This window comes from Apis mellifera, linkage group LG3 (assembly GCF_003254395.2).
Source record: "Apis mellifera strain DH4 linkage group LG3, Amel_HAv3.1, whole genome shotgun sequence".
Taxonomy (NCBI): Eukaryota; Metazoa; Arthropoda; class Insecta; order Hymenoptera; family Apidae; genus Apis; species Apis mellifera.
Genome location: NC_037640.1, coordinates 8070680 through 8087215, shown reverse-complemented (window position 1 = coordinate 8087215; position 16536 = coordinate 8070680). Strand labels below are relative to the sequence as shown.

The 16536-nt window shown below is 28.7% G+C and overlaps 1 protein-coding gene across 1 annotated transcript in view; it reads left to right on the top strand.

Annotated features, from left to right (window-relative positions):
• Positions 1-2185: 2185 nt before the first annotated feature.
• Positions 2186-16536, top strand: part of LOC409643 (failed axon connections) — a 31492-nt gene continuing 17141 nt past the window's right edge. Inside the window, exon 1 of the mRNA XM_393141.7 lies at positions 2186-2727. Within this exon, the coding sequence (XP_393141.2) occupies positions 2386-2727 (342 nt within the window). The 5' untranslated portion in view covers positions 2186-2385. The remainder of the gene's footprint in view (positions 2728-16536) is intronic.

Below are 16536 nucleotides of genomic sequence, written 5' to 3'. Positions count from 1 at the left end.
ATTGATCAATCGATTCCTTGTAAAATCTTCAATAAAAAAAAGATTTGGTACGAAGAATTGTAATATAGTTTTAATATTTTAATATTTTAATACAGTTTGAATTATAAATTCTTTTTTTTTTTTTTTTGGTTATTATGAATGATAAAATTTATTTATATTTGATGAAATTATTTTCTAAATTTTTTTTTTTACAATAATCAGCATTTTTTAAAATAATAAATATTTTTTCAGATAATATTAAAGAATTCTTTATTTAATTTAATAGTCACATTTTTATTTTAAAAAATTTAATATTCAATTAAATTTAAATTTTTTTCTGTCAATTATAATATTATAAATCAATTGTGCAATTTCTAAAATAATTTTTCTTAGATCTTGAGTACATTAATTTTAATAGAAATGTTATTAGAGGTATACACATGTATACTTTTATATTTACAAATATATACCTATATTTTAAAAAATATAATATATTTAATATATATTATTTTAATAATAATAATAATAATAATAATCTTAATGATCATTGAAATGTGAATTTGAGGGATTTTATTGATCATTATTATATCATCATATTTGTTGGTATCGATCGATCAGTGTTAATATTCGATTATTTTTCGCCATTGATAGTGCCAACTTCAGTTAAAAAGAAAAATAATATTAAAAGACGAATGAAATTTTTTTTTAGCGCAAAAGTACACGAATGATAAATATGTATATATTTTACTATTTGTCTCTTTTTATGCATTTATATTTCAAGAAACTATTATTAAATACACCAGATACATTTATTCAATATTTTGCAATGCAACAAGTTTCTATAAAAAAAATTTCGATCATTTGGAAGTAACTATATACACTACGCATTTTAATTATGTCTCAAATGAGTGTTGTCAATGATTTTCCTGTTATACACAAGAGTTTTCGACAGATAACGCGCACATTATGAACAACGATATGAACATTTGTCATGAACATTGTGGGGAATATTATAACACACATCAGGAGTAAATAAATTTTTATTCACTTTTAAAGTTGTTATCTTCTTTCCTTAAAACATTGTACTATCAAAAAAAAATTCCATAGAATTGAAAAATAACATGTTGTATTAAAATTTAATTTTCATAAAAAAAAATATATAAAAGAAATGATAACTGCGATATTTATATTTATCTTTTTTTTGCTCTATCGATAATTGAAATGATTTGAAACATCAATTCTTATTCCTTCGATCATTAATTTGTATCTTGAAATAAAAAGATTTTGGCTTTTTGCAACACTTATTGATATTTATTCTTAAGTGAAACGACTATCTACAGAAAAAATAATCTCGTTTAGATTTAACAATCAATATGATATTTCAAAAGAATAAGAACGAAAAGATCATTGAACAAAGCTAAGAAAGAAAGAGAGAAAAGTATAAAACATCAAGTGTAAAAGCAAAGAAGCATAGTATGATTCGAAGAGAGTTTATACCCATGGGCGGCGCAAGTTGTGGCAGGTAGTTTTCCAAATGGAGTCTATCGGATAGAGAGTGGAAAAAAGTAATCCGTGAAAAGGGGTTCGTTGTTACGCCGGTCTGGTGCGACGTTGCCGGTTTTGTACAAATAAGAAGAGCAGTTGGCTGGGTTGGTTCAGGTCTGAAACTAAAACGCTATGGAGCCCCGTTCTTCTCTCGAGAGGACATTAGAATTAATCTAAATTTAAAATATAATAAATATATGAAACAAAAATATATTATCACTGCAAATACTATTTATATCATATGATTATAAAAATTAATACTGCTAATAGCATGTATATAAAAAGGAAAATTGAGATACAATTTAATAATAGAAATATATTATATATTACAATGTATTTCATAGTTCATTCCGGGTACCTAAATACATAGTTGCGAGTTTGTTCGGCCCTCTTGAGATGGTGATGGCAGCAGTGTTGCCAGGCGAGACTAACCACAGCGAAGTGGAAGCGAACCTGCTTATGGGGGTTTTGCGGGAGGAAAGGAGGGATTCAAAGGGACTTGGATGAAAAAAGAAAGGTAGAATCAACAGAGAAAGAGAGAAAGAGCGGCACGCGGACCGGGCAGGGGTGGCGGGCCAATTAAATATGGCGATAGCAGTGGGGTGTGGCGCTTGCGCATGCGCAACATCAATTTTAGCTGGGGGGACAGGAACCATGGACAGAACGGGGCAGCGACGAGAAGGAACCGGCCGGCAAGCAGAGGGATCGACGAGTACCCGGCATACGTTTGTGTGGTGCGCGAGAGATAGGCTTCCAGTGTCGCTCGAGAACTTGTTCGTCGACGTTTGTTTGCTTGCTCGCTCGTACAAAGCGTTTTCTCGTTTTCATTAAAATCGGTTAGATTTGTGAAAAATAATCAAAATGACGATGGCAACGGAAACAGAAAATACTGGGCCGGAAAGCAAAGAGATAAAAGATGTGAAAGAGATGAAAGAAGCATTGAAGGACGAAACGCCGCCGGACAATAAGCAAGAGGAGAAAGATGCGGCGAAAAAGGAAGAAAATAAAAAAGAAGAGACCGCTGACGCCGCGGCTGCTACGCCATCCTCGGCACCGACCAAAGCTATCAGCGTGCATAAAACCAACTACGAGAAGGATGTTGTTTATCTATATCAGTTCTCCCGAATACCTCTTCTGCCATCCATCTCACCTTATTGTCTCAAGGTGGAAACATGGTTGCGACTCAACGGTATTAAATATGAGGTAAGTGAATCTATTATTATATCTTTCCTGATAAGAATCATTTGAATTTCGAAATTCATAATACAGACAAAACAAGATCGATGTGAGCATAATGCTCCCAAGGTTGAACTCTAGGCGTCATGTTTCTTTTTGATGTATCCAAGAACGCGTCCTTTTGATTTTTCGTTTACAAGCCGGTTAAGTTTCAATGTATTCCTTATACTAAGAATATATACAATTTCATTAAACCATCGAACGTGATATATTTAAATAAGATACAAAAGATTGAATTCTTTACCGATTATTTCAAAATGGCGACTCTTGTCAACCTTTGTGTGCTCAAAGCAATGTTTAAATGCACTTTCAATAATTTTCGATCGATTTTCATTACTTTCTGCGCAATCGGTGTTTCGCTTTGATTGTAAATTTATTCTTGTTACAATATTGACAGATCATTCACTCATGATTCATGATTTTCTCAAGAATTTTAGTATACTTCTTACTACGATATCGATTTCTCTTGACTGAAAACTTGAAAAAAATATTTGCATGTTTTTTCTGAATTATTAGAAATTTAAATGCATGAGATTTTATGTGAATTAATTTATCATTTATCAATGTATTTAAAATTTTATTAGAATTTTTTAATTTTTATTCCATAGAGGGTTAAAGTAATCTAGTAGCTTACCTTGAATTTCAGATACAAATATTTATAGAAACCTTATTATGTTTACACTCAAGCTTTTAAACAAGCAGCGATAATGTACCCACGTCTCTTTTGATGCAAGACTTAAGCATGTAATCGTGCATGTAATAGCTAAACATATAAGAATCTCATTCCCATTATACGATATGTATACACGTCAGCTTAATCCACGAGAACATCGAACCTGTTATGTTTCGAACTTGGCAATCTTTTATCATTAGATCTTGGTTCGATATATATATATATATATATATATATATTTCACGAAACTTTCATCCAAATAAAACATTGGTGATTTCGTTGAGATGTTTTGATTTTCAACGTTCCAAAAAAAAAAAAAAAAAAAATTAATAAATGATTTCTCTTATTGTGCGTAGTTATGGTTTCTATCGTAAAAATTTTATATCCGCCACGAGAGTAAGGCAGCCGGATGACGGGTGCACACGATCGAAAAGCATGAAAATACATTTTCTCGCGAAAGAGGTGAAAGGCCCGGCGGCATGCATTCCTCTACGGACTTTTAAAACGGGTTTCTGCGTCTCGCGTGGGGGGCGAACCGGAGAGCCTATTGGCTTCCAACTTGAACAGAGGCAAAATGCCCCCGTGTGCGTCATGGTTTGATCCTGCGCGTTTCTATTTTCAATGGGGATGGAAAGGACGCGTAGCAGACTCCTTCGAACTTCGAACGTACGCAACGGGACTATTCATTCGATGAGATTGACGCGTCGATTATTAATCGTTGCTTCCACCATGTACCATGTGTTGCATCGCTTCTCAAATACAATATATATTGTATTAAATATCTTATACTAGAATTGTCGTATTTTTAGGCGCCAACATATTTAACATGTTCTGGATCTTTTTGTACTCGAGAAAAGACGGAGATAGTAGTTTTTTTTTTTTCTTTAGGGATAATCATACATATACAAGCACTTATCTCTGTGTTTATACACATTTTTGCATCGATTTATTTATATCGCCGACAGCATGGTGCAGAGAGGGCAATATTGGTCGCGGGTCGTGAAATAAATGATAAATAATCAGAACGTCTTATTGTAGATCTTCTTGAAAACAACAAGTAGATGGCGTTATTGTTCTTTCTATATAGTATGGAATTTTGTTTGAATAACAAATAATAATATATAATATATTGTAGGATTGTATTATATATAAATGAATTTTATTAGAAAATAGTTCATAATAATTCATAATTCACTATAATATATACCTTCATTAAGATATTTTTAGATAATAACTTGAAATGAATAATTTCATTTTCAATTTTTTAAAGATAATTATTATATAATAAAATATACATATAACACATATAATTTTTCAAATTTATAATTATAGTTTCTTTTTTTAAAAAACGAAGCATTTTTATTTAACGAAATTAAAATCAATATTCTTATATATATTATGTGTTATAAATTAAAGAATAAAAGAATTCAGAAACTTTTCTGTGAAACGAATGGAATTTCATTTCAAAAGAGTCGTTACTTTTTGAAAATTTTTCCTTTTTCTTTTAATCGTTGTTATAGTGATATCTTTTTTTATCTATCACTGTCACTGGAGTCTCCCCTCGACATCTGTTGAACATATAACATTTTTCCTTGAAGAGGAACTCACATATGGAGTCTTTGGAAAGCAGATTTTAGAAGATCGAAATTTTTTTATCCGATTTTTATCCCTGTTTATTTTTCTGGTAAATTAGTGTTCACGAAGTTCATATGTCATGCTCGTAATTTCGAATAACTTTTTAAGAAAGAAAAAAATGAGAAAATATATTTTCAAACCATAATTATATAATTATGTCAAAATAATTATATAATATTTAAATAAAATGATATAGTTTTGTCTGGTTAATCTTTTTGAATTGGAAGAGTTATTTTTAGATATGCTAATAGAGAATTGTGCTTTATGTAATTTATCAGTTGCAATTGTCGAATGTTACTGACGCCTCCACTTCCGGTACTTGGATACTTTGATTCTGAGTCGTGATTTCAAACCCATACTCTGTTCTGATTGTAGCAATAATTGTGGCATTACTAGAATATATTGTTTTTAATATTTTTTTATATCTTTTATAAATTTTCTGTATTAGATAATTTTTTAATTTTTTTTTTTAAAAATATAATATATTTTTTTAATAATAAAATATAATTTAAATATATAAAACATAATTTATATATCTATATATTTACACATACTATATATATATGTGTTATATGTATATACATATACATATAATATTATAAAAAAAATTTCATGGAATATTTTCAATTAGGAAATCTTTTAATGTAAAAAATAAAGTTATTGATAATAGTCTTTATTTAAATTTTTCGCGATTCTATATATTTCTTAAGAATTTAATTTGCAGAGTAAATAAAATCATTCTTTTGTTCAAAGTTGGTCAGAAATTGCCCTCCAGAACGATTTTCTAGATTGTATTCCCATACAAAGAATCGTAGTAACTCTTTTATAATGAGCGCTTGTTCGAATAGTAAAATAGTGGAACTGGAACAAAAGAGGTCACAGGTAATACGGAGGAAGTTCCTATTGAACTAATCATTACCAAGATAGGTATAAATAACGCATGGAGTAGTTGGATCAATTGGCCAACTTGACCAATTTTGCACCAACTATATAAGCATGTCTGTAATTTCCAAGAAATGCTTTCTATTTTTGTAAGTTATATGATAAATGTATAGTATCTCTTTATATTTGATTTTAAAATGTTGTATTTACAAAATATTCTTAATTCCTTATATTATGAAAGGCATATTTTTTTATCTAATAAAATAAATTGAATTTTGAAAATTATTAAAATTATTAAAAAAGACATTTGTATAATTTTTGAATCAAAAAATTTTAACAAATCTCCAATGTTATTTGATATTATTTATTGGGAATTATAGTTTTGTTTAAGGCCAAATTATTATAATATAGAAATTGAAGAATGCAATCTAGATTATTGTACTTTGTTATTTATTCTCCTGAAATTATTTTGTAAAGACTGTATCATATAAAGTAATAATAGACTATTCTTCTGGTTATTATATGTTAAAATTAGGGAATTTTATTATGTTAAAATTCAAAATTGATATTTTGAGATTTTTGTCAACTATTTTACAATATATCAAAAGTGCTATATTATATCTTTTATTCATTTTTAATATTTTAAAGAATTTTTCTTTTCATCTCTTTTTTTTTAAATCTATTAATATTTAAATTTATATTTTTGGATAATTATTTTTTTTTTTAATTATTTTTTACAAATAAATTTTTTACAAGTATATAAATTTCAAGAAAAGAGATAATTTATTACTTCAAACAATTATTTGTTATAATGAATTTTATAAAAATGTATAATATAAAGAACTATAGAAGAAGAGCTTTATAGTATACGTTTGAATATTCATAGAAATATTGGAAATCCTTGAAAGAATGCATGGTGTTGCGAAATAAAAAAGAAGGAAGAGACCACTTTCGAAGGTGTATAATAATGATCTAAAATAGCACAAGTTGCTAATACGCCAAACTAGGTTATGAAAAAATCTGAAACAAGAATTCTCTGTTTCATATCTGCTTCTCACGCTTTCTTGGCAAGACGCGCTTTTCGGTGCGAAAGTTAGCGGGATACGGGAACGCGTGAAACTGTGCTAATTTATCCATCGAGTTCTCTCTTAAGTTTTTTCTAAACATTCATATAGGTATGCACACTTGTGCTGCATATTTCTTAATATATTGCAATCTCTAACTATTACTGTATATATAATCTCATATCTCTAACTATAACTGTATATTAAATCTACAGTTTTTTTTTATTAAAATTTTATCTAAAAAGAGTTCAGTTCTCATTTTCTTTTACTTCTTTTTTTATAAAATATTCATTTTTCATATATTTTTTTTCGTTTCTTTTTTTATATAACTCTACATAATTACACATATCCATTTTAATCGCATTCATTTTTTTATAATAATAATTAGAATTTCTATTTATTCATTGCTCCAAATTCCAAATACAATTATCTACGTAATTATATCTATATAATTAAGTATATATCAAGTATATATATATATATAACAAGTCTTATTTTATTTATTAATATGTTTTATTTTGGTACGGTTTGTTATCAATTACTTATTCGTTATTTTTTATTTCCTTTTTTTAAAAATACAATTTGTTTTCTTTTCATCGAGTAACTTTTAATTAGGATTAAAATCGATTATCATTTGGTAACATTTTAGATGGGTAACGTAACAGAGAGAGGAACGAGTCGTGCGAACGATCGAGAAAGAGCGAGCAGGATAGACAGAGACGCGTACGTAATGCGCATGCTCGAACGAAGGTCTGTCGGGCCAAGCCATTTGTGCCCGGCCAATCGATTGTTTCCGACGTTTCTCCAACACGCTAAACTCGTTTCCGGTCCGATTTATCCGCGACCGGTTTCCGCGATACATACTAAGCACGAGAAGTTGACTACGAAAGCGATACGTTATAATTGCATTGTACACTCGTCCGTTAAACGGGTGATTGTAGCGGTGGTTTGTTCGGTGGTGGGGATAGCGGCATAAAAGAGGAGAAGGAATCGTATCTGGTACTTCTGCAATACGTTGTACGAGGATCTATCGGTGCTCCATCGAGCATAAGTATTATACTTTCATGACGGTGTAATGAGAGAAAGCAGATCTCGTTGCAAAGAACACGAGTAAAGTCGATCGAGGTCACGTATTTTAATCAACTCGGCCGTGTATTATATGATTTTTGGGCAATTAATCGAAAATAAAGATTGCTTTTGAAAATATTTTGGATAAAAATTTCACGTAAATAAATATGGTTGAAATTGTTCCTCTTGATACAAAATCTTTTTATTGGTTTCTGAATACTTTAAAAAATTTCTAAATATTTATAAACACCTAAATTTGTGGTATTAAATTCTGTCAAAATTCGGATAACATTATTTAGATCACGGTTGATGATAGATTAAGTATGAGATAGGTAGGCAACGGTGTCGAAATTCTTTCGAGGAAGACAGGTTTTAGAAGGAAACCATTCTATGGACTCCAGTTATGGCTTGGGCTGGGTCGGGATTTAACGAGCCATGGAATGAGGTGACTCATAGGAACTCTCTGGAGAACGCAGTTCACGAGGAAAAACAAAGTGGTCTGGTATTTAGGTTGGGAAGTCAGCAGCCATAGACACCTTTAGCGAGCTTTATTACGTCGTCCAAGTGTTTCCGATTAAGCGATCATTGCAGTTTGGTCGAGTGTTTAAATTGCATGATTGATCGGCCACTTCGAATCGTTGCCTACTTATTTTGATATCGCAAATCATGGGATTGACCTTCGAGCTGGTTCAGAATGATGATCATCGGATATAAATGAATTTCATAAATGACAATGTGACTAAAATAAATTTAAATAAAAATAAATTTTATTCGATTTGGAATATTTGTCGCAATTTGGATGAAGTTTTATGTATTAAAATTTAATAAGAAGACTTTCTAATCTTGTAAGGTTCTTCGTTGTTTATTATATTATATATTCTTATTATTGCTATCTTTAATATCATTACTTTTATTAATTATATTCTTAATATAACATAAATTTTATTATATAAAATTTTCTCTTTATATATTCTTTCTTTATATTTTTTAATATAAATTTTAAAAGACTTTGTGACTATTGATTTATATATATGTGTCACCTACTTATGGCTTTACATGGCATCATGCATTTAATTTTCAAATGTATTCTTAGAATTGTTTCACATTTTCAATTGATACATTGATATAAAAATGTAATCTTTTTCTCTCCCATAATATTTTTAATCGATATTATTAATTTAATTTATTTCCATTACATACATTTAAATATTATTATATACATATATTTTCTCTGATTCTATGAAGAATAACATTTTAAAAAAGATATTTTATTATACAAGTTGCACACCTATACACACACACACATACATATTTTTTTTAATATATATATTTGTTATATTTCATATTCATATATATATAACTAATTTTATAACTAATTAATATATATAATAATAATATAACTATTCGTAATTAGGTTAGGTTAGGAATTTTATGGAAAACTATTTTTTCATTAATAAATTTTCGGTTAAAAGATAATTTCCTTTCTTACGATGATACTTCGATGAACTTCATTTAATTCATATTTTTAATATTTTGTAAGATTTCAAAATATTAGAAGCATTTAAATTGCTGTTTAATAAATTGAATCACCAATTATACTAAACTACACTGTAAGTTTAAAATTTAACAAAGTATATTAATAAACTTGATATACTAAATTTCTGATTTCTGAAAATTACCAAACTTAAAGTTCGTAAATCCAAAAGTTCCAAAGTTAGTGAATTCAGAATTCGTATAAAAATAACTCCTAACTCCTTAAAAATAACTCCTTCTCTATTTTCTTTTTTTATCCTTTTAACTCGTCGTTTTCTTTCGACTAGTTAAGGGATTCTAAATGTGTGTAAGAACCATATGTATATGAAAAGAGTTGATGAAGTTTCAAATAAAAATATTCCTATTTCACAATTATATAATATTTTGTTACGAAAATTTTGTGTATAAATTCGCAAAATAATTATAATTTTATTTTAATATAATCAGTAGTTAAAATAATTATAATTATTTCAAACGCATAATTAAAAGAAATATGGGCAAAGAAATATAAGCATTTGAAAACTTATCTAAGCCCATATTTTATTAAAAAAAATATATATGTATATATAGCTGCATCTGCATTAATCCACGAATACGTGTTTAAAAATAATTTCCAAGTTATGGAATATTATTTATTTTTTTTTTATTCTGAAATATTCTGATTTCTCTAATTAAAAGTTCTATCTGATCATTACATAAAACGTATTACTGATAATACTATTACGATAAAGAAGTTTTCAATATACAGTATGAAACACTAAGAAGTATATACGATCTGCCAAGTTTTCCATGTCTCGTGTGAATTATACAAGTAGGTTATGCCAGTGTTAATTTGGAAAACCGATTCTTGTTCTCGAAGTTGTGGATGTTCATGAGAGTTTATAACGCATCAATCCCTATTGAGACAAGTCCAAGTTAGTTTCAGGGATCTAATTGGAATTCGCAAGTTTCCTACCTACTAATAAATAATTAGGCTGAATATTAGTGAGACAAATGAGTAGCTTATTTCTTGTCGAAAATTACAAAAATTATCGATCGATATTGTATCATAGTAAATTAGAATTATTTCATTCAATTTAATTTATTTATATATTTTTTTTTAAATAAAATGAATAGTAAAGATCGCACTCGATCCATAGACTTGATTAATTGTTATCAATTATTTTATCACTGCATTTATGGCAAATAATAATATTTTGCATTGAAAAGATATATAAATATCTTTGATCTATGTTCAATATTTTCTTTGTAAAAAAATAAATAAAATAAATATTTTTTTCAATCGCATCTGTTATTTATTACGTGTTAAAACACAAGTATTTCACGATTAAATGTTGATAATATCAATTAAATCATAATCATCGAGCGGAATGATTTCAAATTCGCAATAATTTCGCAATATTATCCTCTATTAGTTTCAGTTGGCAAGCGTGTTAATTTAGCAATTTTGCCCGACTGTAATACATGAAATTGCATTAATAAGACTTTCATTCTGGATGGCACATGGTTGGCCTACTACGTCTGCTCTTGATCAATTCAAGCTAAAAGCTAAAAGGGAGAAGTGAGACGAGGAATCGTGCACGTTTGTGTGCACGTTTCATAGTTGAGGCAGGTCAGACTCTTTAAATCACCGGAAACAGGTAGAGAAGATGTGGATGGAAACCGTTCGCTTCCCTTACTTCGTTCCACGCCCTGTGCTTTTTAAAATAATTTTTTGAAAGCTCTATACGTTTAAAAAAAAAAAATGCATACGGCACGCGTTCAACGATGTGCCATGAAAAATTTATCTCGTTGGAATTTCCAGAGCCGCTTGTGCTCAGAGTCCTTCGAATCTAAAGAATTTTACGATATGATTACAGTGATTCTGCAAAGGTTTAAAGATTAACAAGGTTAGGTTAGGTTTATTCGAGAAATATAGAGGGCGTTTGTATAAATGAAATGCTCTGATGAAATGTTGTGCACAAGAATATATATGGAATTTAAAAGTGGAAAAAGTGTATAGATAATAATACAATTTGTGAATAATTTAAACAGATTTATTATCTTTAAATTATTGTCATTAATTTAATCAATTCGTGATTACAACAACTTTACTTGTGAAGAGAAAAACAAAGGCATTGGAGTTTGAAAAGTAGCAGAGTAATATTGTTTTTAAATTTTTGAACGAAAATTATTCTGATTCACCGTGGGAGGTATTTGATATGCCTTCCGGCTGTTCAAATGCGTAACTCGATTCTCTTTATTAAGGCTGCTATATAGGCTTCAATGAGTGCCAGATTTTTTTCTTTAATTCTCGATAATAATCTTAATGGAAATGTTAATGGAATGGTGAATACTAATAATAGAAATATTTTCATGCAATCTTTATGAGACATTATAACAAACCTATTAATATTTAAATATAGCTATATAAATTAAGAGAAATTCTTTCAATAATGTTATATATTTTTATAACTTTTTATATTAAAAAATTTCTATACTACAAAAAATTAATCATTTTTTTATATTTTTATGTTAAAATAAAACATTGAATTTTTTTATATTTCCTGCAATTACGTTATTCAAAGTTGAAACAAAGATAAATAAAATTGCAAATTGTTTTCTCGAAATTAATAAGTAATTAAGAAAAGATCATCATTTATTTCATTATATTTACAAATTTGTTCTTTTGAAATTTGCTTTACCGTAAAAAAATTGATTTTTTCTCATATATTAAAAATTAGTAAGTTTTATCGAATAATTTTAAACAATATTTTCAAAATTTTCTTTCTAAATATTTTATTAAACAGAAATATCACTTATATTTTCATTCGAACATCGTTTCAGCTGAAAGAAAAATTTAATTTGCATACTTTGTCATATACGTGATGAAATTACTTGAAATTAAGTTCGTGATAAAATGTTGTTTCAGAAACAAATTCATTCTATATTATTTTTGTTCTTATTTTGTAATATCTGTCAAAGTAAAAAAAAAAAAAAAATTCGACTGAATTTTAAAATGAAAAAGAATTTCTTGAAGCGATATTCTTGAATATCCTTGAATTAAAGAATTTACATATATTAAGAATGCATTTTTCTCATGCCTATGCGTGCATAGTGATTATTGTGCACAAACTGCGATATATCTTGTTATTTTATATCTCACATTGGTCTTCTTTGTTCTTTATAGGGACATGTCTTGTTTTAGTAATGGACTAGAACCTGTCAAAACAAAATTTTTTTCTTTTTTTAATCTATGTTTTATCAATAGAATAAATTTTTTTTCCTATACATTTTTTTTTTTTTTTTTGGATAGAGATATCCGTCAAACGTATTGTTAATTTCATTAATTTAACGCGTCAAACACCATTTCTTTCCAATTTATCTTGTAAGAAAAATTTCCTAATCATATTGCACGTGACTCTTTTGTGCAGTTTCTTGCTTTGCAACTTAAGCAACCGAGCGAGTAGGCAGGAGTAGATGTTATCTTCAATTAAAGACAGAATTTCCGACGTAGTAACATGATCATTGTAAATGTACAGACTTTTCTTCCATTTGTCACGATTTCCTTTTTGTCCTTTACATTTTTTTCATCTTTGCTCCGGATTCCATAAATTATTCATATTACTATTTTTAACGCGTAAATACCGTTGCTACGATTAATTGAAAATATGAATACATTTATTAATTTAATTCCTTAAATATCTTCAAGTCAATTTAAACCTATCAACCATAACCTATTTTCTAAAATCAAACCAAATAAATAATGTTTTTTTCATAAACAATACAAGTCTAGATTTTCAATCTCGTTTATAAATATAAACATATATACATATTCATAAAATGTAAGATAAGAAAGAAATCAATTTTAATCCATCATTCAGCGAACGTAAAAGATCTGTACTCTCCGCGCACAAAAGAATATGCGGTATACGTATACGTATAAATGTACACGTGTATGCGTGAAACCTTACATACGAAGGTTGTTTTCCATGGACGGTCGTCAATAGGTATCGCATTATAAACGAACGCGACGCGGTTTCCGTCCGAGGACTGTCCATTCGAAGACGCAATTCGTGATATACGCGTTCTCTCCATTCCTATATAAAGCATCCTCCGTTCGATTCGTTCGACTCATCCAATAGATAGCCTATTCAATCGGCTTCTCGCCGCCGTGCTTTATGAATACTGATTTACTTGTCGCTTGCACACAACTGTTTTATATGCCTCGAATTTGTGCGCATGCGTGCAGAAATGCGTTCACGCGATTCATTGTAACCGCGTAGAAAGCGTACCTCTTTGTCGAATGGTGTTGAGGTTGATCATGTTTGGTGAACACGATTGATGTTCGATTGGGTATTGATTCGTAGATTGCTTTTGAAAGCAATTTATTAAATATTTTAATTGTAGTTTTAAAAATAATATATAATTCTGAAAAATGAATTCTCTTCTGTATAGAAATTTTATTTGCTTACGTGAATGGAGAAATGATTAACTACAATTTGTAATAATTAACGGTTAAAATTAAAAAAAAAAAAAGAAGAGAGAAAAAGATCTTATATTATCTTATATTATTATTTTAACTTTACTGCATTACATTACTAATGAACTAAATAGTGGACTCATATATATATATATACGTCTAGTGGAAATTATATCTCTGTCCAACAACACTAGCATGAATCGTTAATGTATCATATAACACGAGTTACATTTATTTATGAATATCAAATCTCTTTGGAACACAATCAATTTTCATCGTGGAAATATTAATATTATGTGCAATTATATAACGTATCAATATATTTTCACACGATTATTTATCATTTTAACTTATTGAACACGGTTAAAAGAGAGTTGAAATTGGTGCCTCAATAATTGATTTTACGGTTTAAACTTATTCAAAGCTACAGTGGAAACTATTTATAACTATTGCAACGATATTATTTATCGTTTATATATATATGTGTAATATAAATAACATTCGTATATAAAATAAGCAACAACATAATAGATTATAATAATAATAATAATAATAAGCAAAATAATGAATTTCTTTGAATCGAAAACGATAAATGATTCTTATTTAGCGAACAAAAGTGGCATTGATCGGAAAAAGCTCATCGAAGATAATTGCTCGGTTGTTCAATGGGAATGGATCAATGTATGGGCGATAAACGCCTTATCCTAACGAGGTGGTTACAAATTAGCGGATTCTAACGTAATGCGATTATGTCTCGGCAACGTGGTGTATCCTCCTTTATCGAGGGGAACGATCAGAAAACAGACGGTAATTATTCATGGTTGATGATTCACTGGAATGGTATATCCTGGAATCGAGACCGGTGAAGCCTCAATTGTTGTTACATGGTAGATTGTAAAAATACGAAACAAGTCTAATTACATGGAATAAAACGATTTATCGATCGGTGAAACGGTAATAAAAAAATTTTCAAAGGAAAGGTATATATCGGGAAACAATCAAATGATTGTATAGTTCGGAGAAACACCGAGTTTTTCCACATTTAATTTCTAAAATTAATAACAACGATGAATACAGACATATACACAACTTTATTAAAAAATATTTCATAATACTCAGACACATTTTTATTAAAATTTATCTTTCTATCCGATAGAATAATTTTTTTAATTTTTAAAAAATAAAGAAAAATTCGTTTGAGTTTTATATATAGATTATGTATTTGGGTTATCAGTTTTTAACGATAACCAGTGTTAAATTTAGACTCAAGAAATTGTTTGGAAACTCGTAACCTTATTCTCTATCTTTTATTCGATAATTTTATTCAAAGTTATAGTGAAGGAATCGAAAGACATTTTGTCAAAAAATTCTAATTTTATAATTTGATAATTAAAATTTTTTAATAGCTCTCTTTGACCTAAGAGATCATTGTTAAAACCGTTTGATTAAATAACTTTTAAAAGTTATGCGACTTTAAATTTCAATAAAAAAAGAAATTACTTTTCCATCTATTTATTAACAGATTGTTTAAAAAAAATCCTTTTCTTTTCACTATTAATTTACGTATTATTTAATTGCTATGTATCATTTCCTTTATAGCAGTGAAGAGAAAAGATTCTCTTAAAGCTCTTCTAATATTTTACAGCATTCGAAACAACAGTATTCCTCGATTATTTTTTATTGGTCATTTTCCCTTATTTTATTTCCACATTATAAAGGTCCGGATTACAAGACTGCACAATCTAAGCAACAATAAACAATCGTGTGTAATATGGCTTGCTCATAATCTGTAATGCGATACTGGTGATATTACCGATCCCGTTACGTTGACACTACTGGCGGCAAGAGCTCTCCAACTCGATCGGGAGAGCCTTCAAACTCGTAAAAGTGTTATACTGTCTACCATCTGGTGCGCCATCGATGACGCCGTAAATCGCGAGTAATCAGATCTCTACTCCTGAAAAACCTGCTCCAAACCTTTTCGTTATGTTTCTCGCTGTAATAGTATACGTGTATAAAAGTTACTTTATAATATTTATATTCCTTATATATCCTTCTAACTTTTTCAAGAGAATTGAGAATTATTCCCTTAAAAATCGAAAGAAGAGGGGGAATCTCTTCTTGGGATCAGCGAAGCGAGTAATTTCACACCGAAACAATATATCATAAATTTCTTCAAATGCTCGGATTTTTCGTTTCATTTTATTCGTTCTTATTTATAAAGATAAAATGAGGATAGTATAGTTTCGTGTTCCTTTAGCTTGCAGCCAATCCTGAGTCGCGAACGAATAAATATTGTATTTATAGAATATGTGTCAAGATGAGTGTTTGAGCTTCCATCTTCGAAGAAGATCAAATTTAAAAATTCATCTTTTTATTTTGGAGAGAAAAAAGATAAAATATATTACGATTTAATTTTTTTTTATTCGTCTTTATTTATAGAATAACGTTCCGCCCGT